The sequence below is a fragment of the Ambystoma mexicanum genome, chromosome 5p (assembly GCF_040938575.1).
Source record: "Ambystoma mexicanum isolate Mex_15411 chromosome 5p, UKY_AmexF1_1, whole genome shotgun sequence".
Classification (NCBI taxonomy): domain Eukaryota; kingdom Metazoa; phylum Chordata; class Amphibia; order Caudata; family Ambystomatidae; genus Ambystoma; species Ambystoma mexicanum.
In genome coordinates this window covers 127,645,800-127,672,705 of record NC_090930.1, presented here as the reverse complement: position 1 = coordinate 127,672,705, position 26,906 = coordinate 127,645,800, and the positions used below count along the sequence as shown (strand labels likewise).

The 26,906-nt window shown below is 47.4% G+C and overlaps 1 protein-coding gene across 1 annotated transcript in view; it reads left to right on the top strand.

The window, feature by feature from the left end:
• The window catches only part of OPHN1 (oligophrenin 1), a 733,935-nt gene that overhangs the window by 431,309 nt on the left and 275,720 nt on the right, over window positions 1–26,906 (top strand). Inside the window, exons 7-10 of the mRNA XM_069612518.1 lie at window positions 9,308–9,412; window positions 10,052–10,181; window positions 18,322–18,422; window positions 26,496–26,587. Coding sequence (XP_069468619.1) covers window positions 9,308–9,412; window positions 10,052–10,181; window positions 18,322–18,422; window positions 26,496–26,587 — 428 coding nt within the window. The remainder of the gene's footprint in view (window positions 1–9,307; window positions 9,413–10,051; window positions 10,182–18,321; window positions 18,423–26,495; window positions 26,588–26,906) is intronic.

The following is a 26,906-nucleotide window of genomic DNA, read 5'->3' as shown; positions in this document are numbered from 1 at the left end:
GTCATCCTCTAGCCAGAAGTTGAAGTCCCATCAGCTATGGTGATCCTAGGAGGAAAGGGGTTCTGGTAAGAAGGAAAGCCCATGTTTCAGCTAGGAGAAGTGTCTGAGAAGCTACTTGGTTAGGCCAAGTGGGGGACAAGACACCCCTTTTTGTTTCCGGAAGCTGATGGGTGGCAAGGCAATGAATGTGCTCTTGTTTTGGATTGCTACCCTTGGGCTGGCAACCTGTGGATCTGTTAGCAGGGTGGAGTGAGTAGTTGAGGAAACAATGCTCTGAAAGAGGGTCTGAGGCATTGGTGAATCACGTCTCATCATGAAGAACAGGTCATGGCCTTTATACGGAAGCCCCATCAGCTAGATTCATATCTTGCAAGATTATGGACATCCTGGAGTGCAGACAAAGAAGGGCCATTGGCTCTGGAAGGGGCACTCAAAGATCAATACATTGAAGGGCTGAGAATTTAGCAGAAATGTGCAAAGGAAGTCAATTAAGGTATGAGCCATAAAAAAGAGCACAAAGTACATTATAAAGGTACAATATGGGCAAAGCACTACATATGTATATAGGAGACTTTGCATAGTGCTAAATTCTGTCCAGCCGTCGCTTCGGACCTCACTATGCTAAAAATGTAGAGAGAGCAGAATAAAAAGGAAGAGTGAGTAAAAAGCGAAAGTGGCACATGCAGGTGAGCTGAAGCAAGTCACTTCTTTGTTTCTAATGATGTTTCAAAAGGCCGTACCATCCTACTATGACGCCCTGCCATTGAAACACTCGTATTCCATTGGCTTGGCCTCACAGCAGAGGAATACAGCATTTCTATGCCCCCAGTACACTCTGGTGGTTTCCGGTAGTGTGGAGAGGAAAGGATTGATTGATTGATTTGAATTCTTGCGCACGCCCACCCGAAGGCATCCTCGGGAGGATAGCTCAGGGGCAATGCGCTTGCCTTGGAAACCTCTGGGTATTAAGCGCGTTATAAATAACCTATCATATCATATCATGGCGCCGGAGAGAGGAGGGGGAGCCCAGAGTAGAAGCAGCAGCCCATCACTCAGAATAGATATGTTTTGAGAGCTTTCCTAAAAGCCAGATGGTTTGGGATTTTTTTCATTAACACTGGGAGTTTATTCCACAACAGGACTGCGGCTATGGAGAAAGTGTGTCCCCCAACCCAGGCGTGACGCGACGGAAAGATGGAATACATAGCAAGTCACCAGTAGCTGATCGCAGAGTGCACTTAGGGGCATAGCGTACAAATTTGACGCAAAGATACTCCTCCCCCTGATCATGCAAGGCCTGGTGTACAATACACAGTGCCTTGAATTCAATGCGCTGAGCAACCAGGAGCCAATGTAGCCAGCACAGCACAGGGGAAATGTGAGCCCCATAAGGAGAACCTGTAGCCACATGGGCTGCAAAGTTTTGCAGACGCTAAACCGGCAAATCAGGCCCTTAGGCTGTGCCAGTAAAAGAGAATTACAGTAATCTACTCGGCTTAACACCATCGCTGCCACAACCGGTGGGCGCAAGGCAGATGGTATCAGATGGAGCAACTTTTTTAAGGTTTTTAGATGGAAGAAATCGGTCTAGCATACAGCCGATACCTGGGCATCCATGGACAAGATAGCGCACAGGAACACCCCTAAATCTTTTACTTTGACCGTGGATTACCCAAGGAGACAGGCCAGCAAGAGTCGATCCAAATAGATCAGGAGGAGAACCCACCACTAGTACCTCCAGTTTTGTTCCCATTCAATTTCAGCCAATTGAGGCCCATCCACTCCCCCACGGCCGTCCGTCACCGATGTAGACACAACGGCATAAGAATAGCACCTAATGCCAAGGGAGCGGATGCGAAACAAAAGTGCCCAGATATAAATATTGAAAGAATAGGGGACAGGGCGCAGCCCTGGGGCACACCACAACTAAGGTGACAGGGTAGAGAAAAAAGGATGTCGGGTACAATGGCAGAACTTCAAGAATTATTTCTTGGACCAGTTTGTCTATGCCTCTCATGTCTGCCTTCTCCACCCCTTTACTGCTGGTTCTGTGGAGAGTAGAAAATGTATACAGATGAGGCAATTCACAGCATAAAATTGAGGATTTGCCCCTGCTAATGCAGAATTAAATTTTGGATTTGCATCTGCTAATGCAGATTTCTATTTTTGGGATTTTCTGGACCCACTGTGTGGGTCACCTAAACTTTGGATTTGCACCTGCTAATGCAGAATTCTATTTTTGGGGTTCTCTCGGCACACTTTGTGGGTCACCTGAGCTTTGTGTTTTCTTTTTGCTGGCTTCTATGGGGTATTAGTTTGCTTTTGTGTGCATAGGGACTTTTACTGAAGTCCCCCTGTCACTGCAACACGTTTTATGATTTGAAGCGCTGCCCAAGTAGCCTATGTCTACCAGAGCCTGGGTGCTTTCCCATTCTGGCTCTAGGGTGATTCCATACTCATACAAATGTGTTGGGGGTAATAGCTAGTAGCAGCTGTATTTTAGTTTAGCATCAACAGGGATGTAGTTATTTTTGCCACCTTAGTAGCCCAAGCCACCAATATGGTAGTCCTTGTTGTACTAATGTATTCTTTTAAGTCCTACTTCTGGACTTTTCTTTTGTTTTGGGCCATCCCTTTGTCTGTTTGGGCCAAGAGGCAGAATTAACATTACTGTTCTCCTAACATTGGCTCTTATTGAGTGCAGCCTAGCAACCTCTAGAGCAGTTTAAACTGGGTGGTTACACTGGGTGTCTGCCCCAGACATTCCCAATACTCATTGTGTTTGGATGATTTAGGGCCAGTGTGATTGGCTGGCTGCAAATCCTTTTGTGTTGGCCTGGTGTGCGCCGCCAAGTGAATTTGTTTGTCTAGTGGAGTTCCTAACCTTTCCTCATGTATTGTTGGATTTCCAGGAAGATAGGCTGCTGCATGTGAGGACCTTGTTTGGCCAAATTGGTTGGACCTTGGTTGTCATAGACCCAGTTTCCTCTTAAGGATGCCGGAGTCGTTCCAGGACATTCCTTTGCCTTCTTCATGGTCCTCCTCTGTGCATTGACTGGCTGTTCTGTCTTAACACTGTTTCTGGGTGTTGCTGTGCAGCTTCCCTGCTAACTACTCCCAGACCAACCACTTTGAGCAGGGATGTCTCAAGATGGCACAAAACAATGCAGGGCTCAGCAGCATGGTCCGCTTGGAGTATGAGGAAGCTGGCGGCCATGCTGCAGTGTTGAATTAGGGATGCTGGAAGTATCAGCGGGTCTCCGGTGCAGAGACGGTGAAGCCTAGGCACTACACGAACTTTGTGATGCAGAGATGGTTGGGCATAGAGGTCAAAGGATTCTGGTGGTTCCCGTCTAACTGGGTTGGATGGCTTTGAGGAGGGCCAACTGAGCATTGTTGCAGTACAGGGTTGCAATGGGAGCCTGGGGTCACTTCCTCAGTTCTGTGGTTGCTGTGGAGTCCCAAACTAGGGATTCCAGTACAGGGTAAGTCCTTTGGCTGCACTCACACTCAAGGGAGCTTGGCTGACCCCTTCAGATTGTCCTTCAGATCCAATGAGCAGGGCACTGGTCCCAGTGCAGTCACCACTGCATGTTTTGGTACACTGATATGATGTGATGGGTTATTTTTAACGCGCTTAATACCCAGAGGTTTCTAAGCGCGGACCCAGGGATCGGACGTGTGTTATTCCGCATCGTCTAGCTTCCAAGGCGAGCACGTTGCCCCTGAGCTATCCTCCCGAGACACTGCACTGTTCCCGGGGGATCGGTAGTGGGGCAGTACTCTCCTCTGCCTTTGATGCCTTCTGTCTTCACCTGTATGGCAGAGGACTCTGTGATGGACTACAATCCCAACAGAGGTATTAAGGTTTCTTCTTCTTCCTTGTGTACAAAGATGAACGAAAGAATGTGCAGAGCCCCTCTCCTTTATAGGCATAATGCTACGAGGGATTGGCCAAAGCAAGCCTTCCGTAAGGGGTCCAATTTCTGTTTTTGTAATAAGTGCTCTTTGCCTCATGAGATGAAACCCAGGGTGACTTGCTTTTCCAGCATATGGGGTGGAAAAAAGTGAAGAGAACCCTTACAGAAAGCAAGATAGTGTGACTCTTCTCTAGGCCTACGCTTTCTCTCCAGCTGCGCTAGCCCACCCCCTTTCCATGACTGCTGGCTTGCAAAGCATTCCAGTGATCAGCACCCTGATGTGAGGCTGGCTTTGTCATGTCAGTGCTACCTCTTCAGCACTGTACACAGGAGACCTACTGGGGGACGTTTCTATGCAGTGGGGAAAGGTGTTTCGCTTCCTTCTGGAGAATCAAAGGAGGCAGCATCCTGGCCATTGTTCCACAAGGCAGCTGTGCAGATATTCAGGCCAGATGCTGATATACAACAGGCATATCGCATCTGAGACCTGCTCTGAGTTGACACTGGTTTGATATCAAATAGATGTGGCTTCATAATTGTGAGCTCTCACTTTGCCACAATCAGGCATGGGATATTGTTAGAGATTTACTTGCCACCAGACTGATTAAGGTAGACAATGATTATAATTTAGATCAGGTGCAGAAGTTAAAATGCCTCCCTCTGCCTGCAGCAACGTTGTATCTCAGCTGCTGTCAGGTATGCAGAGGGCTTCTTGAATCTGCTCTGTGCCACTGCATATCAGGCACTATCATGGAAGTAGACTGGTAACAGCAAGGCATCTGTGTACTACGATTTTGGCTTGGAGCAATTTTAGAGGAGGTCTGTTTAACAGAATTACCTGCATCATTTTACATAATTAAAAACATTGGTTTTCACGCCCATAGAGATGACAATCTGTCACACTGGGCGTCCTAATATGTTCCTTAGAATAATCTTCAGTGGTCTCCTGTGTCTGGTAGAAGTGTGGGTTTGCAGGCCGTCCTCCACTGTGTTGTCCATTGACTCCCATAAGGCTAAATCCTGTTTCATCCATCCTTCTCTGGCTGACTCCGGCTTGTGCAGCTTCAGCTCTTCAAGAGGGCCTCGTCTTGTGTTCCTTGGAGGTGCTTGCTTCTTTGGCAGCACTTGTGGAGTAGATCTGTCATTTTCCTACTTTGCCCTATAACTGCAGCTTGCCCATGGACTTAGAAACTGATTCACAGAAGGTTTTCCTATGTGATTGCGCCATTATAAAATGCTTCCCTGAATCAGGCCCTAAATCCTGTTATTTCCTATGGCATTTGAACCTTTGGAATTGTTTGCGGGGCTCTCCTGGGTTCATGGCTTTTACATGAAATACTAGATTTTAATCTGGTTCATTTGATTTATCTAGGACTTTAACATAATACATCAGTGCACTACCCTCCTGTCCATAGACATGTATTGGTTACTGCATCTTACTTTGGCTATCTTGTTTCATTATATTTCTAGGAGTGTAATGATTTCAGTTGGGTCTGGTGTTATTAGACTGGTTATGCTCTACTTTTTGTTGGACCTCTAGTCATGCTTCGCAATGTCTCCCCTTTCTCTCGCTCTGGGTACTACACATATGTATAGTATGTACCTGCTGGTGATTTGTTTGACTGTGTACTAGATGCTGTGAGGAATACTCTGTCGGTGCATGTATTATCATTGTGGATTCTGACCATCCATATGTAATGGCTTACTGATGTGTAGTGATCCCTTTCTCTCCACACCACTAGGCATTATAATGTCTAGAGCCCGCCAGCGGGTATACTCTGTACCTTTAGTTTTAGGAGTGGGAGGGTCTTTGTTAAGGCCCTTTTAGTGTTTATAGACCTGCGTGGTGCCCTTATAGTGAATGTAACTATGTAATAATGTGTTTCCGTATACCTGTGTAGTATTCTCTTTTGGGTTATCTATATGAGCCTATTCTACCTAGCTAGTCACAAGCCTTCTATGCTCCCCGGAGTGAAGCCAAGGTTGCTCTGCTGCGTCAACCAATAGAGAGAGTTTTGGACAATCTTTGGGGATTACCCAGACTTATCCTTAGAGTAGATGGCTTCACACCACTCACATGAGGGTTTTTAAAACTCTCAATATCAAGTGATTTGCTGTGGTGGGATAAACAGCAGATGGACTCCGGAAGGTTTTTTGATTGATTGATATTTTATTTCTATTGCGCTCGTACACAAGTGTTTCAGAGCACGACAAGGCAAGGGATGGGAACAGGGGAGAACAGAACAGCGATCTTACTAGGCCCAGTGACATTAAGAACACGCAAGTGCATGGGAGAGGGGGCAGGGGAAAAGTGCATGGAAGGGGGAGAGGTGGAAAGTGCGAAGCAGAGGAGAAACAGATAAATAACAATAAATAAATAATAAAGGCAACAAACAGTGGTAATGCAGCCAGCAGTTTGCAAGTGCTAGGTTTAAGGCAGCAGACAGGGTAGGTCTGATAAGTGCAGGAAGAAAAAGGGGGGGCTGTATGGGTACAGATACAGATCCCAGTGCAAGGCGTGGCCCCAGGCAGTGTGGGAGGGTGGCAGGATGAGCAGGTACCTGGGCCCAAAGGACAGAGGGTGGCCAGGTGCATGGTGCCAAGAGAGAACAGATCAGCAGGGGAGAGGGGGAGCGAAGGCAGTAGAAAAGAGAAAGGTCTTGAGGTGCTTCAGTAATGGGAGATGGTTCTCCTCAAGTTTTAGAGTGGCAGGGAGGCTGTTCCAGAGGGAGGCCCCAGCCGAAGACCGAGATCTACCCTCAGCTCGTTTCTTAGAAAAACGACTGACCCTGAGGGAGTTGGAGGTAGAGGAGCGAAGAGCTCGAGAGGTGAGGTATTTGCGGAGGGATAGCTGAAAGTATTTTGGACCCAGGCCCCAGAAAGCCTTGTGGACAATGCAGAGGGTTTTGAATTTAATCCTTGCATCCACTGGGAGCCAGTGGAGAGATTTCAGAGCTGGACAGATACGATCCCAGGGCTTGAGGCCAAGGACAAGTCTCGCAGTCCTGTTCTGGATTAGTTGCAGAGGGCGGAGAGTAGAGGCAGGTAGATTTAGAAAGAGGCCGTTACAATAGTCCAAGCTAGAGAGAACCAGAGCTTTGGATACCATGAGCTTCTGGGGGAAGGAGAGGAAAGGCAGAGTACCTCTGAGGAGGTGCAGTCGGAAATTTGACTTTTTAGAGACCTCAGAGATGTGGGCAGAGAAGGAAAGGGAGGAGTCAAAGATGACCCCGAGGTTCTTAGCCTCGCAGGTGGGGTTAGGAGGAGGGCAAAGGGAGGCCGGCCAGAGAGTGAGGGGAAAGGATGGTGAAGGTGTGCCGATGAGGAGGATCTCTGTCTTGCTGGCATTCAGACAAAGATCATTGGCGGCACACCAATCTTGAATGGCAGTTAGGCAATCAGAGATGAGAGAGGGAGAGGAGGTGGCAGAGGGCAGCCTGAAAATGAGTTGAGTGTTGTCAGCGTAGCACTGGAAATTTGAGCAGAAAATGCAATGCAGTGGGCAAGAGTTGCCAGGTATTGGTTGAAAAGCCAGGGCGAGAGGTTAGACCCCTGGGGAACACCACAGGTAGAGAGGAAGATAGATGAAAGGAAGGACCCAAGTTGGACCTGGGAGGGTCGATCTGAGAGGAAAGAGGTGCCTAAGAGACTTCCTATTTAGTGTTTCTTTATACAAATTGCTCATTTTATGCTTCCCTCCAATTAAGTTCTCGTATGTTTAAGCAATTCAACACTCTTTAAGACTGTTTCATGTACTTGAGTGTACATTTGGTGATGGATATGTTATCTTAGTGTTCTGTAGGTTACTGTGAAGAGAAATTGTTCTACATTCCTCCGGGTGGGTGGTTGCTGTGTCTACTAACTTTCCTTTTCTTTGTGTGGGCCTTCTGCCCTCCCCTGAGTGAAGCCAAGCCTGCTCTTCTACATGAGACTGGACACTCGCATATGGTTGCTCGCTTTTGCTTAGGATAGATGGCTTAAACACTGCTCGGCAGAGGGGCTTTGCAAATATTTTCCTAACAGCAGCTAGGACCAATGAGATACACTTCACCTCGGTTTTTCCGAATGTCGACAGGCAACTCGACCTTCGCTCTTGCTGTCTATCAGACGTCGCTTGGAACCCCTCGGAGGAATATATATACCTTTTGTTCATAGTTCCCCATCTACAATTCTATATATGCTGCCCTCCAGGTGAGTACCCGCTGAACTCTCTAGTGTCCTTCTGTTTTGAGTATTTGGTATGAATTCCTTTGATTTTGAGGGGCTGATCAAAAAGATCTAATTGGATCATGTCTTGAGACCCAAGACTCGAGATATAATGTGGCTTTGGTTCATATGTACCAAATGGATAAAATGCAGTATCTTGAATTAACAGGAGGGGCGGGGGGAGCGGCCAATCAGGTTCCTTGGATCGCAGTCTCGAACTACTGATCTAAGCCTTCATTTCATGGAACCTGTTGGCTGCTTCCCCCTAACCCCTGCAGCGCCATCTTCTTCCCACCCTCCCCTTCCTTCATTATTTAAGTAACCCCAATGCCCCTGCCCAGACCCACTTACCTGATTGTGGCAACGCCCACCGCAGCTTTGCTTTGTCTCCCTTTTCTGGCTGTCGTGCCAGGAGCCCCGCTTTCCAGCTCCATGGCGGCCATCTTATGTAAATATTTTCTTTACAATTACACCGCACTCAGCACCCTGGGTTATCAGATTGGCAACCCGGGGTTCTAATGGCTTTAACCACGCATTCCAAGGGCTGGAACGGGTGGTAATGTCCCTGGTACCTCATTAAACACACTTGCTATGCTCGGGCCTATAACTCGGGCCTCAGGCTGTTACCACCCGTTACCCGTCCAAAAGAATGTGAGACAGGAGTGGTTTGGCAGGCATCACGGAACTTGGAACTGGTGGCTAACGCTATATACAATCATGGACTTTTCAAGTAAACTTTATCTGCGTGTAGGTGTTGCCTTTTGTCACAACCATCTGTGGCCACTGGCCAAACATTCAGGGTGCTTTTGAAACCCGTGGCAGTTCCTTAGAAAGAAGTAAATGTCTGTTGTGACTATACGACATAGGATGAAGCAGATTACACAATACTAGATGCATGTGGAAAATTGATGTAATGGTACAGCAGTGTAGTTTCCACAATGATCTTGAGAAAAAACAAGACCTCTGTTAGAGTGTGAATGGTTCAATTTGTTCTTGTGTGTTGTATGCTTTTGCAAAGGTGATATCTTTTGAAACTTGTCAGGGTAGGGTACTTCAACTGGTCCGTTTTTTTTCCTGTATTCTTCCCTAGATCTTCCTGTATGCCACGTGTTGCTTATTCTTTTGCTGAGTTATGTTCTGGCCCCATGCCCTGTCTGCATTGTCTTCTCTTGTTCATGCAGGTGCTGGCCTTTCTTCACTGCCTCTTCACTTCCAATAACCTGACCTTTGAACTGACCCAGGATTTCCTGCCCTATAAACAGCAGCTTCAGCTGAGCCTGCAAAATGTGAGTTTATGTCTTCGGATACCAAAATCTTCTTTTATCATTGTATGTATTAAAGCATTTGTATAGCGCCCACCACCCTCATTGGGTCACTTGGCACTAGACTACGTAATGGAATTTGTATCCCTTTTCCATTACGCTTGGGCTATATCAGAATTCATTATTTACTACATCCTTCTCCTTGCCTGTGTTCTTATCGAAGTTATCGGTTTAACCCCATCAGATTGACCTAGCCATTGATGCCATTGATGATCATTCGTGCCATTTGATACAGGGTATTGGTATCCAGTGAACCTCTCGTCAACGAAAATACCACCAGGGGGCGTCATTTCCCCAAATATGCACCCTCTGTAAATTCAAACACTTTCCCCAAATATTCTAGGATTGGAGTTTATAATCGTGAATGACATAGCTCCTAGAGAATTTGGGGGGAAGTATTTTAGCGGGCAGGAAATTAAATTTGCCTCCCTGACGACATTGTTCAGGCGACATATTCACATGGTACCTGGGTACCAAGTTGATTTAGTTTGAAGCCGTGTGCTATGGTGATATTCTGTTTTAGTCCTGAATTGTAATTGCCCTCCTCCCTGAAGCGCTGCTCTCCGTTGCTCACTCTCACACAATATGCTACTGTCTTGGCAGACGAGGAACCATTTCACCAGCACTCGAGATGAGATGGAAGACCTGAAGAAGAGGATGAAGGAGGCCCCGCAGACTTGCAAGCTGCCCGGACAGACCACCATCGAGGGATACCTCTACTCTCAGGAGAAGTGTAATGACCTCTCTTCACTCATACACAAGGGCTAGCCTGGCAGGTGTTTTCATCTCGACACCGGTGGGTTGTACTCTGCCCATACTGGCGCAACGGGGGTCGGGCTTACTGTATTTAAGGTTGGTTCTATGTTCATTTATCGATGGTCATTTTTTTGATGTTTTTTTGCCGACTTTTCTTTCTTGAAAAAACTCATCACATTTATTTCTTTTTTCCTTAAGGAGGGTTTCCCCATCCCCCTCTGCCCTATTAATTTAGCACTATTCCCTACACCTCCATACCCTTCCCCACACGCCCTATATTTTTCGATGAGTTTTTTTGAGAAAAGAAATGTCTGCAAAAAACCTATCGGAAAAAATGACTGTCAGCAAATTAACATCGTACCAATAAGGTTGCTTCCCTGATGATATAATTAAGCAATATGACCCAAGCGGCGGGGGCATTACCGACTCAGGTAATGCCCCGGGACCTTGCTATTAGTACCCCGGCCCGCATTATGTGCGTGACCGGGGCACTAAAAGCATTTCTTTTCTGTCCCGAAAAGCCGCAGCGTTTCGGGACAAAAAAAAAAAAGACCAAGAAAATAGCCGCGGGGAAAGGGAAAACGGGAGTCTGTTTTCCCTTTCCATGGCGGCCATCGGGAGCGGAAGCAGAAGCTAAGTGGGGTTGGGAGGGCGGGAGGCAGGGGAAGGTTGGAAAACATTTTTTTTTTTTAAAACTTACCTGCGTCCCTGCTAGGGGACGATGGAAGCCTTCAGCCGTGTGTCTCCACACTGCTGAAGCCTGCTATCGTTCCCCAGCGGGTACGCAGCAGCAAAAAGGTAAGTGGGGCGGGGAGGGCAGGTAGGAGGGAGAGAGGGAGGGTAGGAACAAAAAAAGAAAAAGCTTACCCGAGTCCCTGGCGGGGGTGAAGGCAGCCTCTCAGCCGTGGGGAGGCTCCGTGAGGGGATGGCCCCGCTTCGAGCCTCATCATTGGCTGAGGGGCTGCCACGCCCCCCGCCGGGGACAAAGGCCGTGGAATCCTGACAGAGGGATTCCTGGCCTGGTAATGACTCGGCGAGGGCCAATCAGAATGGCTCTTGCATTCTGATTGCGCCCTCGCCGGGTACTGATTATAATTATAATTGTTCTTTTATATCGCACTTAATACCGTAGACAGTTTCTAAGCACGAGCCCCGGATTCGAACCTGTGTTGCTACGCGTTGCCTTGCTTTCAAGACAAACGCATTGCCCCTGAGCTATCCTCCATGGCATAGTTCGCACGCTGATGAGACTCCGATGTTGATGTCACTTTGAGATAGGGCCCAGGGATAGCGTCCGATCCCCAGCTGACATACATCATCAAAATGCACCCCTGACTAGCGAGAGACAGTTTCTGTGGAACTCAGTGTGGACACGGCCTCATTGGAGGACTGGAACTTTCTAAAGCAACTGGATTATTATGGTCACGGGGGAGTACGATGCTACCGTTGGGTTATTTATTGAGAGCGGGCCTGCCATTGAGAAGCAGCAGAAAGCTGTAGAACATTGGGTTACTACGCATTCAGGTAAGAGACACAGATTACAGGAGGGCTGTTAGAACAAGTGAGCAACAAGAGCATTCATTAGGATTGAGGTGGGCTCGAGGGTGTCAATGGTACCTTTTTAAAAGCTGTTCCACCTCTGTGCCGCTCCGGAAGTTGTAGCATGGTGCCCATGCATTCTTACCTGCAGTGGTTAGGGTTGGGTCTTTCTAGCTTATTACACACAGGGTTTGCCCCTGCTCATGCCCGCCATGTACTTATAATCACTAGTAATTTCGTATGCCTTGGAACAATTTGGCTCTTAGTGTCCTCTCTGCAAAGCTACAGCTGTGCTTGGGGAGGAGGCTCTAGCTAACGCATGCATAGTGAGTGAGAATTTTCTTCAAGTAGCTAGCACTCATCTTTCTTAATCTAGACTCTGACTGCTCATGCGTCGTTTTAAATTCCGGCCCGCCGCAACCAACTCTTTACAAGGCTTCGCGGCTTACGTATCAACGGTCACGTTCTCTGCGTCAGTGACTGCGTGCTGGGGGCGGAACTCCCGAGAGCGTGCGTACCCGCAGGACTCTGTGCGGCGGCGCAACCTTGTGTGGCGTTGTAGCAGTCGCGTCCACTTGAGCTGGGCTATTAGCTGAGGTTCATATACTTTCTATCCTGCTGGGATATCTGTCTTTGATATATGATGTCCCTTAATGGTGGCACCATTTAACATCTTGCTGTAAACTATGATGGTGATCCCTGAAATGAATCTATCATCGAGTTTGATCATTTTGTTACACAATTAGGAGTTTGATTATTATGCAAGAGCAACCCGCCAAAGTGCTAGACGGCAAAGATTTTAGTACTTGTTGGAGTTGGGCCCTGATGCAGTCCTGAATCCGTGATGCCTGCCGAACCACTCCTGTCTCACATTCTTTTGGACTCCACTGTGTTTCAAGCGCTTTATTGTGCTGTGCACAAGACAGTGGCAACGAGGTAAAATTGATGAATTGACAGATTGATGCCAAATGCTATTACGGTTCCTCCCTCTTAACTTCGGCCTGGGCGCACTTGTCGCACCGCCACTCACTTCCATGTCAGATTTAGTAACGGTACAAAAGCTAATACCAGACCGATATAGAGCTTCATGAGCCAGTTAGACAAGGCCTCTAACTGCAGGGTGTGCTACTCATACAGTAGCCCTGAGTGTATCTTATGAGTGGACCAGAATTCTAGTTTTGTAAGAAGTAAAGGCTTTCCACAGCTGATCAGTTTATCGCTTGTTTTCTTTGGACAATTCTGTGAGGCTCACTATATAATGAAGTGAACACAGGATGCACTTTGGAATTGCAACCATTTAGACACTCAACCCACTCACTGTGAAGGTCACAGACACCCACAAGGGGGGAGTATTCACAGTCTTGTGTGTCTAATGTCCAGCAAAGGTCTCAGAAGCTTTTCATCTTAGAAGGACAACTCTTGAAGTCCCTAATCCCCCCATAATGCAGAAGAACAGCCACCTCGCTATCAACATAGCACAACAAGTGTGCCGGCCAGGGGTGGACTGGCCTATAAGGTACTCTGGAGATTTCCCGGTAGGCCTCTGCACCCTGGCCAGGGGTGGACTGGCCTATAGGGTACTCTGGAGATTTCCCGGTAGGCCTCTGCACCCTGGCCAGGGGTGTACTGGCCTATAGGGTACTCTGGAGATTTCCCAGTAGGCCTCTGCACCTTGGTCAGGGATGGACTGGCCTATAGGGTACTCTGGAGATTTTCTGGTAGGCCTCTACACCCTGGCCAGGGGTGGACTGGCTTATAGGGTACTCTGGAGATTTCCCGGTAGGCCTCTGCACCCTGGGCCTCTTCTGTTTGGTAACCTATTTTATTTCCAAATTCTCATAGGAAAAGGCTTGGGCCTGCTGAAAATATTGTAATATGGGACCAGTTGGAAACTTATTTTCAGGACCTGTTTTGGTTCCCAGTCCACCCCTGGTGCCAGGAGATCTGGGGTTCACACCTCTTGGATGCAACTGGGTCCGATAGATTCACAATACAGGATACCGTGGACAAAATGATGTCCCAACCAATACGCCAGCCAATCAGTGAAGAGATGAGCTATGTAGGAGCAAATGGTAACAGAACAGAACCAAAAGATTGTTTTAATCATCACTTCTTCGGTGGGTTTATCTTTTTTTGTTGTCAAGATTCTTCCTGGAGATCCCAGGACCACCTTCCTATTCCAGTGGCAAGACTTGGAAGAAACGTTTTTGGGGGAAATTGACTTTCATTTTTCTACATGGAAAAGTGGGGCGGAATTAAAGACGGTTTGTGAAATATTTCTTTTTTGGGGAGACAGTGTGCATGGGATCCCTAAAACGTCCTCACTTGATCCTTAACAAGAAGCAGTATTTTGTGATCACCTCGCCTCATGAAGTTCCTCTGGTCTATGCGTGTAGCATATGTGCTCCTATGGAACTTCAGCAGTGTTCCTTACGGTCATTATCCCATAGAACACAGAATTCCAAGATTCAGCATAGTACCTTATCCCCATCCATCACGCATGCTCAGTGCCCCGAGTGGAACTTACCCCCTATCTATCTCGCATGCTCAATGCCCCGAGCTGAACTTACTCCATCCATCTTGCATGCTCAATACCCTGAGGGAACTTACCTCCATCCATCACGCATGCTCAATGCCCCGAGCTGAACTTACTCCATCCATCTTGTATGCTCAATACCCTGAGGGAACTTACCTCCATCCATCACGCATGCTCAATGCCCCGAGCGGAACTTACCCCCATCCATCTCGCATGCTCAATGCCCCAAGCGGAACTTACCCCCATCCATCTCGCATGCTCAATGCCCCGAGCTGAACTTGTGCCCATCCATCTCGAATGCTCAAAGCCCCGTGCAGAACTTACCCCCATCCATCTTGCATGCTCAATACCCTGAGGGAACTTACTTCCATATATCTCGCATGCTCAATGCCCCGAGCTGAACTTGCGCCCATCCATCTCGAATGCTCAATGCCCCGTGCAGAACTTACCCCCATCCATCTCGCATGCTCAATGCCCCGAGTGGAACTTACCCCATCCATCTTGCATGCTCAATGCCAGAGCTGAACTTACCCCCCACCCATCACGTATGCTCAATTCCCCCGAGCTGAACTTACCCCCATCCATCTTGGATGCTCAATGCCACGAGCTGAACCTACCCCCATCCATCACGCATGCTCAATGCCCCGAGCTGAACTTACCCCCATCCATCTCGCATGATCAATACCCCAAGCAGAACTTACCTCCATCCATTTCGCATGCTCAATGCCCCGACGGAAGTTAACTCCATCCATCTTGCATGCTCAATGCCGGAGCTGAACTTACCCCCCACCCATCACGTATGCTCAATTCCCCCGAGCTGAACTTACCCCCATCCATCTTGGATGCTCAATGCCACGAGCTGAACCTACCCCCATCCATCACGCATGCTCAATGCCCCGAGCTGAACTTACCCCCATCCATCTCGCATGATCAATACCCCGAGCTGAACTTACCCCCATCCATCTTGGATGCTCAATGCCACGAGCTGAACCTACCCCCATCCATCACGCATGCTCAATGCCCCGAGCTGAACTTACCCCCATCCATCTCGCATGATCAATACCCCGAGCTGAACTTACCCCCATCCATCTCGCATGCTCAATGCCCCAAGCTGAACTTACCCCCATCCATCACGCATGCTCAATGCCCCGAGCTGAACTTACCCCCATCCATCTCGCATGATCAATGCCCCGAGCTGAACTTACCCCCATCCATCACGCATGCTCAATGCCCGAGCTGAATTTACCCAATCCATCTGGCATGCTCAATGCCCTGAGGGAACTTATCTTCATCCATCTCGCATGCTCAATGCCGCAAACTGAACCTACCCCCAACCATCTCGCATGCTCAATGCCGCAAACTGAACCTACCCACATCCATCTCGCATGCTCAATGCCGCAAACTGAACCTACCCCCATCCATCACGCATGCTCAATGCCCTGACCTGAACTTACCCCATCCATCACGCATGCTCAATGCCCCAAGCGGAACTTACCCCCATCCATCTCGCATGCTCAATGCCCCGAGCTGAACTTGCGCCCATCCATCACGTATGATCAATGCCCCGAGCTGAACTTACCCCCATCCATCTCGCATGCTCAATGCCCCGAGCTGAACTTGCGCCCATCCATCTCGCATGCTCAATGCCCTGACCTGAACTTACCCCATCCATCACGCATGCTCAATGTCCCAAGCGGAACTTACCCCCATCCATCTCGCATGCTCAATGCCCCGAGCTGAACTTGCGCCCATCCATCACGTATGATCAATGCCCCGAGCTGAATCTACCCCATCCATCTCGCATGCTCAATGCCGCGAGCTGAACCTACCCTCATCCATCACGCATGCTCAATACCCTGAGGGAACTTACCCCCATCCATCACGTATGATCAATGCCGCGAGCTGAACCTACCCTCATCCATCACGCATGCTCAATACCCTGAGGGAACTTACCCCCAACCATCTCGCATGCTCAATGCCGCGAGCGGAACTTCCCCTTGGGCAGCGGGAACACGCCCTGTGCATAGGACAGTAATCTGTCCGGGAAGCCTCCGCTCTCTAAAGAACAAATTAAGTAATTCATATTTCCTAGGCAATTTAAATATAGAAACTGTTCTACTGAGTGGAGAGTTATAAATACATGTGGATAATGAGTACCAACAGGAGTTTAGGAGTAATTACTGCTCTACATTATTCACGACGATCACAGCCCTCTCCCTGCCTCCGAGCCCTCACCGGTCAAACACCAGCTCAGCAGAAAGACATTCGTTTTCAATATCCTTCTTTAATGGGCCATCCTTACCAGTTGCCGACAAACCAGTTAGCCGCTCTGTTAAGGGTGGTAGAGGTTCTCTGTTTCCACAAGACCAGCCAATTTCCTGTTTGTTTGTGTGCAACATGTAGTCTTTCTTCCATATTACTACTTATTGTTTGCCGGACCGGCCTCACATAAAACAAAGCAGTATAGCTAAGAGTACCCTTGAATTAAGACTATAAGAACATGTACTAAAAGCCCAGTCTAGCTGGAATAAAGAGGGTTTCAGAAAGGAGACCATAAAAGGCCAGTCTAGCTGAAATAAAGAGGGTTTCAGGAAGGAGAGCATAAAAGGCCAGTCTAGCTGAAATAAAGAGGGTTTCAGGAAGGAGAGCATAAAAGGCCAGTCTAGCTGAAATAAAGAGGGTTTCAGAAAGGAGACCATAAACGCCCAGTCTAGCTGAAATAAAGAGGGTTTCAGAAAGGAGACCATAAAAGGCCAGTCTAGCTGAAATAAAGAGGGTTCAGAAAGGAGACCATAAAAGGCCAGCCTAGCTGAAATAAAGAGGGTTCAGAAAGGAGACCATAAAAGGCCAGCCTAGCTGAAATAAAGAAGGTTTCAGAAAGGAGACCCTAAAAGGCCAGTCTAGCTGAATCAAAGAGGGTTTCAGGAAGGAGACCATTATTGGTAGGTCTGCAGGACTTTAGCGGAAGGGGTGAAGGGAAAGGCTAGTCTAATTTTCCTTAGTTAGTCGTAGTTGTCCTGTTCTCACATCAGCAACGTGCATGTTTTGGTCTGAGACACGGTGCAATCATGGAGCCGCATTCCACTGCCGTGAATCACCACTCCACCCCCCCACCCCCCCACGGAATGCCATTCCCATTGGAGGTGGGAAGCGGTGATACATGGCAGGACTCTCTATGATGAGATGTACCTGTGTGCCACTATACTGCTTGCATCTGGCAGCCTAAGTTTGCCAGAGCTGCCCCGCTCAAACCAAGCCCACGCCGACCTACTCAAGTCTCCCTCATCTAACAGTGATCTGACCCAGCTGCCAGCCGCCCTCACCGCCTGCCTAAGTCCACTTCATCCTGCTTAAGCACACTTCCTTTGGCAGTAGCTCTCATCGCTTTTGTGTTGGACACTGCAACGTGTCAGATGGCAACCCCATCCTTCGAGTACCCCTAGATATCATGTTATCATGGGAGATTGAGAAGCTGTGTACCCCTCTGGAGGCTACAGTTATTTTTCACATCTGCAACAGAGGTCACCAGGTCCAAGGGTCCACGACCCACATCAGATTAGTGGGATTTTAGTCCGATGTTGATGTGATTAATCTGTGAACCGAGTAAATTCTGTAGGGCTGTTGAGACTAGTTTATAGTGAGGCCGTACCCCAAAGCCTGAGGCCCGCCACACAATTTGTGAGGCTTGAAGTGTTTTCTAGTGACATCCGTCATAGCTTCAAATATAAAAATGTAGGTAAATTCTGAGCACTTTTCTTGGGAGGATAGCTCAGGGGCATGGCGCTCGCCTTGGAAGCAAGACGACACGGAGCAACACAGGTTTGATCCCCGGGTCCGCGTTTCGAAACCTCTGGGTATTAAGCATGATATAAATTCTACATTAATATTATAAATTCTACATGACTGACGCAGCTCTCCCCCGGTACCATACAGGCAGATCAGCTGCTCCTGGAATGTAACCCATCAACATTGCTTAGTAGTCCTGTGTCCCAGAGGAAGCAGAGAGTAATGTCCCACTGATTCCTGTGTTCTCTCACCCTAGGGGCTCTGGGGATGTCGTGGATGAAATACTACTGCAGGTATCAGAAGGAGGCCCGCACCTTAACTATGACCCCGCTGGAGCCGAAGCCCGGAGCCAAGCAGGTGAGGAACTGTGCAGTGTACACCTCGGTTTGTGTGTCTCTGAAGAAACGTGGAAACTCCCCCAGTCCTTAACACACGCATTGACATCACAGGAAGCATGAAATGGGGCTGAGGGGGGATTCAGGAGGAACCCTGCAAGGTCATAGAAAACATGTTACTTTCTGATGGAGAGAGTTGGCTTGACTTAACCATCCAATCAAATGACTTGATTTACGAATGTGACTTCCTTCCCCATGACTGTTGACTAAAGGGAAATTCCAACCACCAAGGTTATTTTTTTAAAACTTCCAGGGGTTTCTTTTTAAGCTCTGAGATTTCTGAAAACAGCTTAAATAATGCTTGGTGCTGCCATGCCTCACCTTAGTCCAACACTCATGACATTTTGCTGAGTGGCGAGGCTGGTTTGAGGCTGTGCAGGTTCAGACAAATTAACCAGGAGGCACTAGGCCACGGTGCTATGTCCAGTGCCTCTCTTGTAAATGTTTACATTCTGGAACTTGCCTGCCCTTGTTTCCCAGGTTTAACAACACATTGTTGTTTACTTCATCAACCTGCTCATCCGTTCCCTTTGAGGCTAAAATGTGGAGAACTGGCAAACAGGTTGAACGTTAGTAATGCCTGTTGCACAAAAAAGGGCATATTTTGTTAAGCATTTAATCTATTTTAAATTATATGGATCTATGTGAAAACTGCGAATCAAAAATATCGAATCCAAAAATTCATTTAGTTTCCCTAACATTTCCCCACAATTATATGCAGGGAGAGCACCCCTGCAGCCCTCCCCCATACTCTCCGAATATTTTGTATAATCCCACCTCCCCTGGCACATATTATTGCGGGATAATGTGCCCCTCGAACTTCTACATTTTCGGATTCGACATCTTGGTCCGCTCTGTAATTGGCTGACACCGATGATATGTAGTTCAGCGTTGCCCCGTGCAAGTCTCCTTTTGTATTTTTTATTTATATTTATTTGAAGAAGCGGAACACCAACAACCAGACATGACTTACACTGACATATTCCCAGATCTTATTTTACGTTATTGGGGTTCATACAGCGCACTGTTGCCACTTATATGGTCTTCAGGCGCTCATGTTGGCCTGAAATGGAAAGGGGTGACGCGGGTTTGGGGCAGCAGTGGGAATAGCTCAGGTGCTGTGTTCACCGGTTGATGAGGCAGGACCTGGGGCCGCTGGCATCTGCGTGCATGCGGTTTCCTGGTGGATTATGATTTGCCCCCCCCAGAGGCTTTCTGTTTCCAGATGGGAGACCTGGGGTTCTAGGAATGATCTATGTTTTGGGCTGGTTTACAAGGTGATTGGAGAGGTTTAGAGTTGTCACTATATTGGTGTGGGTTGAGGGTTTTGTTCCGCAGTTTGTGTTGGCGAGTTGGTGGGCATGTGTTGGGTGAAGGACCATGAAAACATGAGGCTACCCCTAGGTTATGTTCTTTGCTCATTGTTTGCGAGCGGGGTTAGTGTGATCTGATTGGATTTTCCACTGGTTTAGGTGAACCTTTTTTAGAGAGAGTTCATGTCCCAACGTTTCTGGCTTCTGGTCATGTTCCAAAGAATACTGGTTGATTGGTTTGAGTTCTAATGGGCTGTGCTTGAGTGGTCTGGACCAGTTCCATTTAAACATTCATGCTGGTTTGTACCTGTTGGTGAGTTTGTTGTTGCTGAGATTGTCTGGTTTGGTGGGTGTTGGGTTTGCCAATGGCAGTGAGAGTTTGCCATATTGTCTCAAGATGCCTATAATGATGGAGTTTGCATTTTGTGCAGGTCTGCTCCTTGCTGATTGTTTGTTCATGTTGTTAATTCTGCTAGGAGCTTTGTCGGGAGGGTGTCGGCTTATCTCACCAGGACCCTCTCTTGCAGAGTGCTGTCAGTATTCTTTATCCAGGCGTCTTTGGTGTGTACTCCAAAGCTTTTCAGTGGCTGTCATTTGTGTCTCTTGTAGATTTTCGTATTCCTTGAGCGTTTCCTGGGTCGTCTGGTGACGGCGGTGTAGGCAAGACTGTGACTGTATGGTTTGCTAGCCTGATCGGGTTTGCTGCGAGTCGGGTTTTTAGTTGGATCGTTACTTATTGGTTGGATGGGTGCTGGATCGTGCAGTGGTGGTTTATTTCAGAGATGGGGAGCCAGCGCCGGTCGAGTCTGGTTAGATCCAAATGCCTGGATCCGGCTCAGCTCGGGTGCGCTTGTGAAGGAACTGCCCAGCTCAAGTGGGGCAAAGCAGCACCTCGTGCTCCGTTACTTTCACAGAGTTAATTAAGGTGACACTGCCACCAAGTGACAGGTAAAAGAACTGCATGCAAACATCTACGTGCACAGAGTACTTTGTTTCTCCCTTGCCAGGAATTGCCTGTTGGTGCAAAACTAAATATGCAGTGGGAACATGTGCAAGCGTTCAAACTGCAGCCAGTTGGCCGGTGTATGCAGTCTTCATAAATCACGTGACCTACACGGGACATATTTCCTTTGGCTGCCACAATGGGGATCACTTAGAAGTACACGCTACACACAAGACAACACTGATCGTGTATTAAACTACAGTACTTGCTCCAGAGGTAATACAAATATTAATTATTTACAGAACACAGCCGCATCCCGCCTGGGGCATGCCCTTGCCACCTCCACACTTTTGCAATAAACACTGCTCGACTGCACCCACCGAAACACGCATCACCAGCTCCAATAGAATACAGCTTAGTCCCAGGCAAAATTCCGTCTAGCCATTCACATAACGTGACTCTTTGACTCTCCATCTACCTGACAATTTGTCATGTTACCCGGTCTCTCCCGAAACGTCCCTCCTGTTGGGGACCTAGCCACTCCTTGTGCACCTTCATGATGGCTACATATTCACACACACTTTAGAATCCCTTCTCTTCACCTTTCACATCTCTAGCTGCGGTCTTCGAAGGGCGTGCAACCCCACAATGCTTCGAGGCCATACTAATAGTAGTAGGCGCTATACAAGTGCCATGTAACATAACATGTGTAGACCACAGGCTGAAGTATCCCTTAACGTGGTCAATTCTCCCTCTGAGCTATGTTTCTCTCCTAGCACAAAAGTGAAATAGATGATGTACTGGGCAAGAGGGTGAAACCTTGGCATTTCCATTTTACTGTGTAAGGAACCTTCCAGGACCACTTATTTTGCTCTTTCCCAACCCTGGGGCTAGGGGCAGCGAACATTGGTATCTCCACCTACTACCCAGTTTGTGTATGAGGCTGTGGGGTGCCTCACAATCTTGGGTAAGGGGGATGCTTGTGTAGGCATGAGGATTCCCACCTGCCGCACAGTCCTTATAGTCCTTATAGTTTTGTCCTCAACTCCCACCATCCAGGATATGTTAGTGCTGTCTGTTGCACCCACTTGTGCCTGTAGAAAGACTCCAGAAGGCTCCCCTAGGTTTTAGCCCACTAGAAGCACAACCACCAGCGCCAGGTTTGTGTAAAACAATAGCAAGTAGCTGACCTTTACATACAGTGTTGTTGATGTGTGTCTGTCTTCGAAGGACAGAAGCAAAGCACAGGGGATTGCATGGGCTAACATTCATTTGCATTCTGAAACATGTAAAGGTCCATTCATGGTGGTGGAAATAAAGCTATATACGCACTTTTTGCTTTACATAAGATTTGATATATTTGTCGCATTGGTTTGTGTTGTGATTTGTATATTTTTGTCATCTTTGTGAACTGGAACATTATTTTATTTAAATGTATATTAACACATATTTATATCAGCTAAAGATTACAAGATGTGTGAGCAACTGCCTAAAGTGCAGTATGGAAGCACATGCCCTCTTAGAGGAAATACGTGATCCTGGACAACTAATTTAGTTTCATTGTGCCGTATCTTTTAGAATTGGAATGCCAGGTATAGGTTTCCTGTTATTGTACCAGGGAGGCAGCACATCAGGCATGTCTTTGCCTTGTGGGGGCAAGGGGCCGGATGTCCGATATTGAGTTTTCGCTGTAGGGTCCAGGAGGCAGCATGGCAGGTACAGGTTTGTGTTTGAGGGTGAGATGCAGATTGCAATATATGCATCATTTTCCGGCTTGTTCTGGGTCAGCTCTCATTTAGCTCTTAAAGCCAGGCCAGTCCCAATAGCTCATCTCTGGCTTGGCTCTACCATGAATTATTTGGCTCTCCCGCCTCTAGGTGATTTTGTGGTGGTTTGTTGTACTCTAGTTGTCTCCTGCTGGGTTGTGATGAGTTCTCCATCCCTTTGTATTTAAGAGCCAGGATTTTAATAGTTTTCTAAATGTTAAGTGGTCTTCTATTGTGCAGATTTGTTTTGAGGCAGAGTCTCAGTTTGGCTGTGAGGGTGGAGAAAGCTGTGCCTCTCCCTTGGATGTTCTTGTAGCGCCTGGGTTTGATTGCTAGATCTAAGGGCAGGAATTCCTCCATGCAGTGCTCTCTACCATTGAGGGTTGTTCATTGTCCTCTTCAGCTGTACCACGTGTTTAGAGACCACAAAACCGAGCTCTGCATTTCCTAATTATGAGGATTTATTCACTTTCTCTGCAGCTGTTTCCTTTGTCGTCTGGGGATTGGAATGTCTATTCATATCTGTGACCTTGGCTGCAGGCCTTGTCCGATGGCTTTTGCTCCCTGTGCAGCCCGAGAGAGCTTAGTTTGTCTCTTTCTCAGTGGTTTGAAGCCTACTGTAATTTTCCTAAAACCTTATAATGCAGTTTCTACATGGTCCATGTTCTGCTATGTTTTCCATAGGTTAGTCACCCTTGGCTCTGTCAGGTTCTATAGGTGCCCCTGCAGTTCCATTGAGTTATATGCGTTAAGCATGTGCAAGCGTGCTCAGGATCTCTTGTGCCTTGCTGTTTTGTGTTGCTGCATTTGGCTAATGACAAAATAATAAAAGCAATGACGGTATGTATATGCATCTGCCCTCTAACTATAGAGCTGTGCGCTCATGTTCTTCATGTATACAAGTGTGTGTTTCTGTGTTCGCAGTGCGGACTGCATGTGTGCTTCATGTCTAACGCTGCTATGTCGCGGTGTCTCTAATGGCATCGGTAACATTGCTTCTTGGTGCCTAGTTCCATATAGGTGTCTCTGACCATGGTCTTGGGCTCCTCTCCCACACATGGATAGATTCTTACCGCACTTGATCTGTATGGCTGACTGATAGGGTACCTCTCAATGTACTTGTCAATTATTTGTGCATTTGGGATTCGTCCGAAATAGAAAGGGTGGTTGCAAGCATTTCTGGCCTTTCGTCTTGTCATGAAATTGGTGGGGGGAGGTGTGGTCCCAGGATCCCTACTCCCTCTTGAAGCGGAGGCTTCTCAGAGCTGGGTGATGTGTTCCCTCCTGTCTAGCTTCAGTAGAACTCTTCTTGCCTCTGTATTTTGGGTGCATTCTCATTTCATGGTGAGTTAGTCTGGCATACCCAGATATAGACTGTGTGGTCGATTCTTGACCATGTTGGTGACATTACGGCTATGGCGAGGGTGCAGTGTAGAAGCTGCGCTATGGAATTATTCTTCTGATGAATGTGGGCGGTATAAGCATTTCTGTACTGTTTTGCTGACCTGTGGTTCTAGTGTGAGTTCATTGTCCAAGAGAAATCGAAGCGATGGCAGAGGCTCTCCCCTGGATGGGAACCTGTACAATAGCACAAAGATGACAAGTGTTGAGCCATTTTGAGGGTGTGGAACATAGATCAGGAACAAAACGAATAATACACATATAAAATACTGGTGACTTAAAAAGACAACATTATCTTGGGGAGGGGGGGGAAGTATTTTAAATTAAAGAAGAGTACGGACTGTGCAGTACAAATATAAAAAGCCACATTAACATGCAGTGCTTGGTTCAGGTAGTGAGGATGGGGGAGGGAGCAGAGGGAGTTGCTTCTCTTGCAGGTAAGTGGAGTTTAAGCCACAGTTGTGCTGGCTTTGTTTGTGATGGGCAGCAGTTTCCAACAGAGCGCCCTGTAGGGAGAAAGAGCAGAAGCATGAGGAGGCATCGGGCCTCGTGGGAGGATTAGGTTGAGTCCAAAGCATGAGCGTACGGAGCGAGATGCTGAGTAGGCAGATATACAGTTGAACGGGCGCTTGGGAGCTAGACCATGGTATCCTTCTTGACTAGTAGAAGGCACTTGAAAAGTGCCGAGCTGAGGGCTGCAACGGAAGATGTGTAAGCTAGGAGTAGGGTGGGGGTCAGTGGTTTGCAGCGTAGGTCACAGTACTCGTTTGCTTTGAGGGTCTGGGTCGGAGAGGTGATACAGGGCTGAGGACAAGGGACAGAAAGGTGTTAATGTGCAAGCAGGATAGTGTCACTGTAAGGGAGTTGTGGGTGCATGGTGAATGTCAGATAAAGCACTGTCAATATAAAAGGCATGCATAAGGGAGAGAGAGAAGTTAGCTCCTCACATCATTGAGTAAAGGGGCAATGTAAGGGGGCTTACATTACCTCGTTTTCATTGAAGGAGGAGGAGGAGAGAGTGGAGGGCCTGAGATTTGAACGTGCTGGATGGCGTGATCAAAGGGAGAGGAGTCAATGGAGGAGAGAGAAGTAAAGAGGACACGGTCATGAGAATTCCCACCAGAATGGGTAGGCTGGTCATGGTGGGAGCAGAGGGAGTTAAGTTCAAAGCAGGTGGCTGCTGAGGGCTTGGGAAGATTGAAGTCGCTCAGCCTATGATAATGTGGATGTTGTAATTGTAATTGGTTATTTATAATGCACTTAATACCCAGAGGTTTCTAAGCGCGGGCCGGGGATTGAACCGGTGTTGCTCTGTCATCTTGCTTCAGAGGCAAGCACGTTGCCCCTGAGCTATCCTTCCCGGGACATGTTGGTGTGATATGACTCAAGGAGAAGGTTCTGGTCAGGGAAGAAGGAATTGAGGGGGAAAAGGGGGTTGATAGAGGACCAGATAAGTGAGAGGAGTAGAAAGGAGGAGTTGAAAAGTGGCATATTCAAAAGAGGATGAGGTGATGTGAATGGGGCCGCAGGGCAGTGGTGTGGACCTTATTGATGAGGAACCCCACTCCACTCCCTTCCCCCAACAGGGAGAGTGAAAGAAGATAGTAGATGGTGTGGAGAGCCACGAGAGTAACAAAGATAGTAGTTGGTGTGGAGAGCCATGCGAGTACCAGTCTCATGAGGGGAGATCCAGGTTTCTGTGATAGCAAGAAGTGAAGGTTCAGGGTGATAAGTCAGTTGTCAGTAATATAGTAAGACTTGTTGCAGAGGCCAAGTGAATGAGTGATAGGTGGGAGAGAGTTGCACGTGTTGTGCCGTAGGCGAGAGGGATAGATGAGGTTGAAGATCCTGGTAGAGGGCGAGAGTCTTGTTTGAGGGGTGCAGGTAGAAGTGTGATGGGTGGGTAAGGTACAAGTTAATGCCAGCATCCATGCAGTGATACGTAGCTTTTTCTAATACATATTGAAAACACTTTTGATAATTCAAAAAAATAATGTATGCCCCATGGGATGCTGTGGGTGATCACTACCTTTCCTGGAAAAAAAAGACTTGAATAGAAAGAGGACTTTAAGTGGCTTGAATTCATATGTTTCATCATTGTAACCTTCTAGATTTACCAGTTTCTTTTTAGCCATCAGATAAAACTCCTTAGGTTAGATCCGGTTCATAGTGATCATTTCGAATTACATTATGTCGAAAGTCATAATGTCGAAAAAAAAGTCACAAAAAATCATTTTGAATGTCTATTTTTGTTTGTTTTTTGTTTGAAATGGGGGGGTTACCCCCCTCAACCCTCTTTTATTGTAATTTTATTTAGATTTACCCCTTTTTTTTTACTTGCGGAACCCAAAATAAACATGTAGATAAAAAAATAAAACATTCGAAAAAAAAATTTACACATTTTTTTTCGACATTATGACTTTTTCACTGCACACCGTTAGATCCCATTTTAGATAGATCACTTCTGTTTGCTCACTCTTTTCTGTTGTCTTAATAACCTGAATTAACAATATGTATGTCTTCATATTAGTAAGGATGTCATGCTTCTTGAAGTAGGCCACATAAAACCTTTCCTTATGCTAGACATGTAATTGTTCTTTTCTGCTTCTCAGGGGACATCCGATTTCACGCTGAAGTCTTGCATTCGGAGGAAGTCCGACTCCATTGATAAGCGGTTCTGTTTTGATATCGAGGTCAATGAAAAGTAGGTGTCTCTTACAGTTGTCACTTTCATGGGTCTGTCATGTCTGAGAACAAACGCTGCTAAAGGAAATGACCCCCCCCCCCCTTAGCCTAGTTATAGATGAGGGCTCTGGCTACATTTGCCTCTGCAGTCAGCTGCCATTCATTGTTGTCTAGAGGGGGAGAGGTTGCTGGGCTGCCTTGGATACATTGCATATGAGCCCCAGAATTGATGGTTTTGGAACGGTATAGTGACCTACCATATAGCATGTCTGCTGGTGGGTTAAGTATACTTCCACAGCTCCCAACATGCCACTAAATTGGCCTCTGGCAACCGTGCA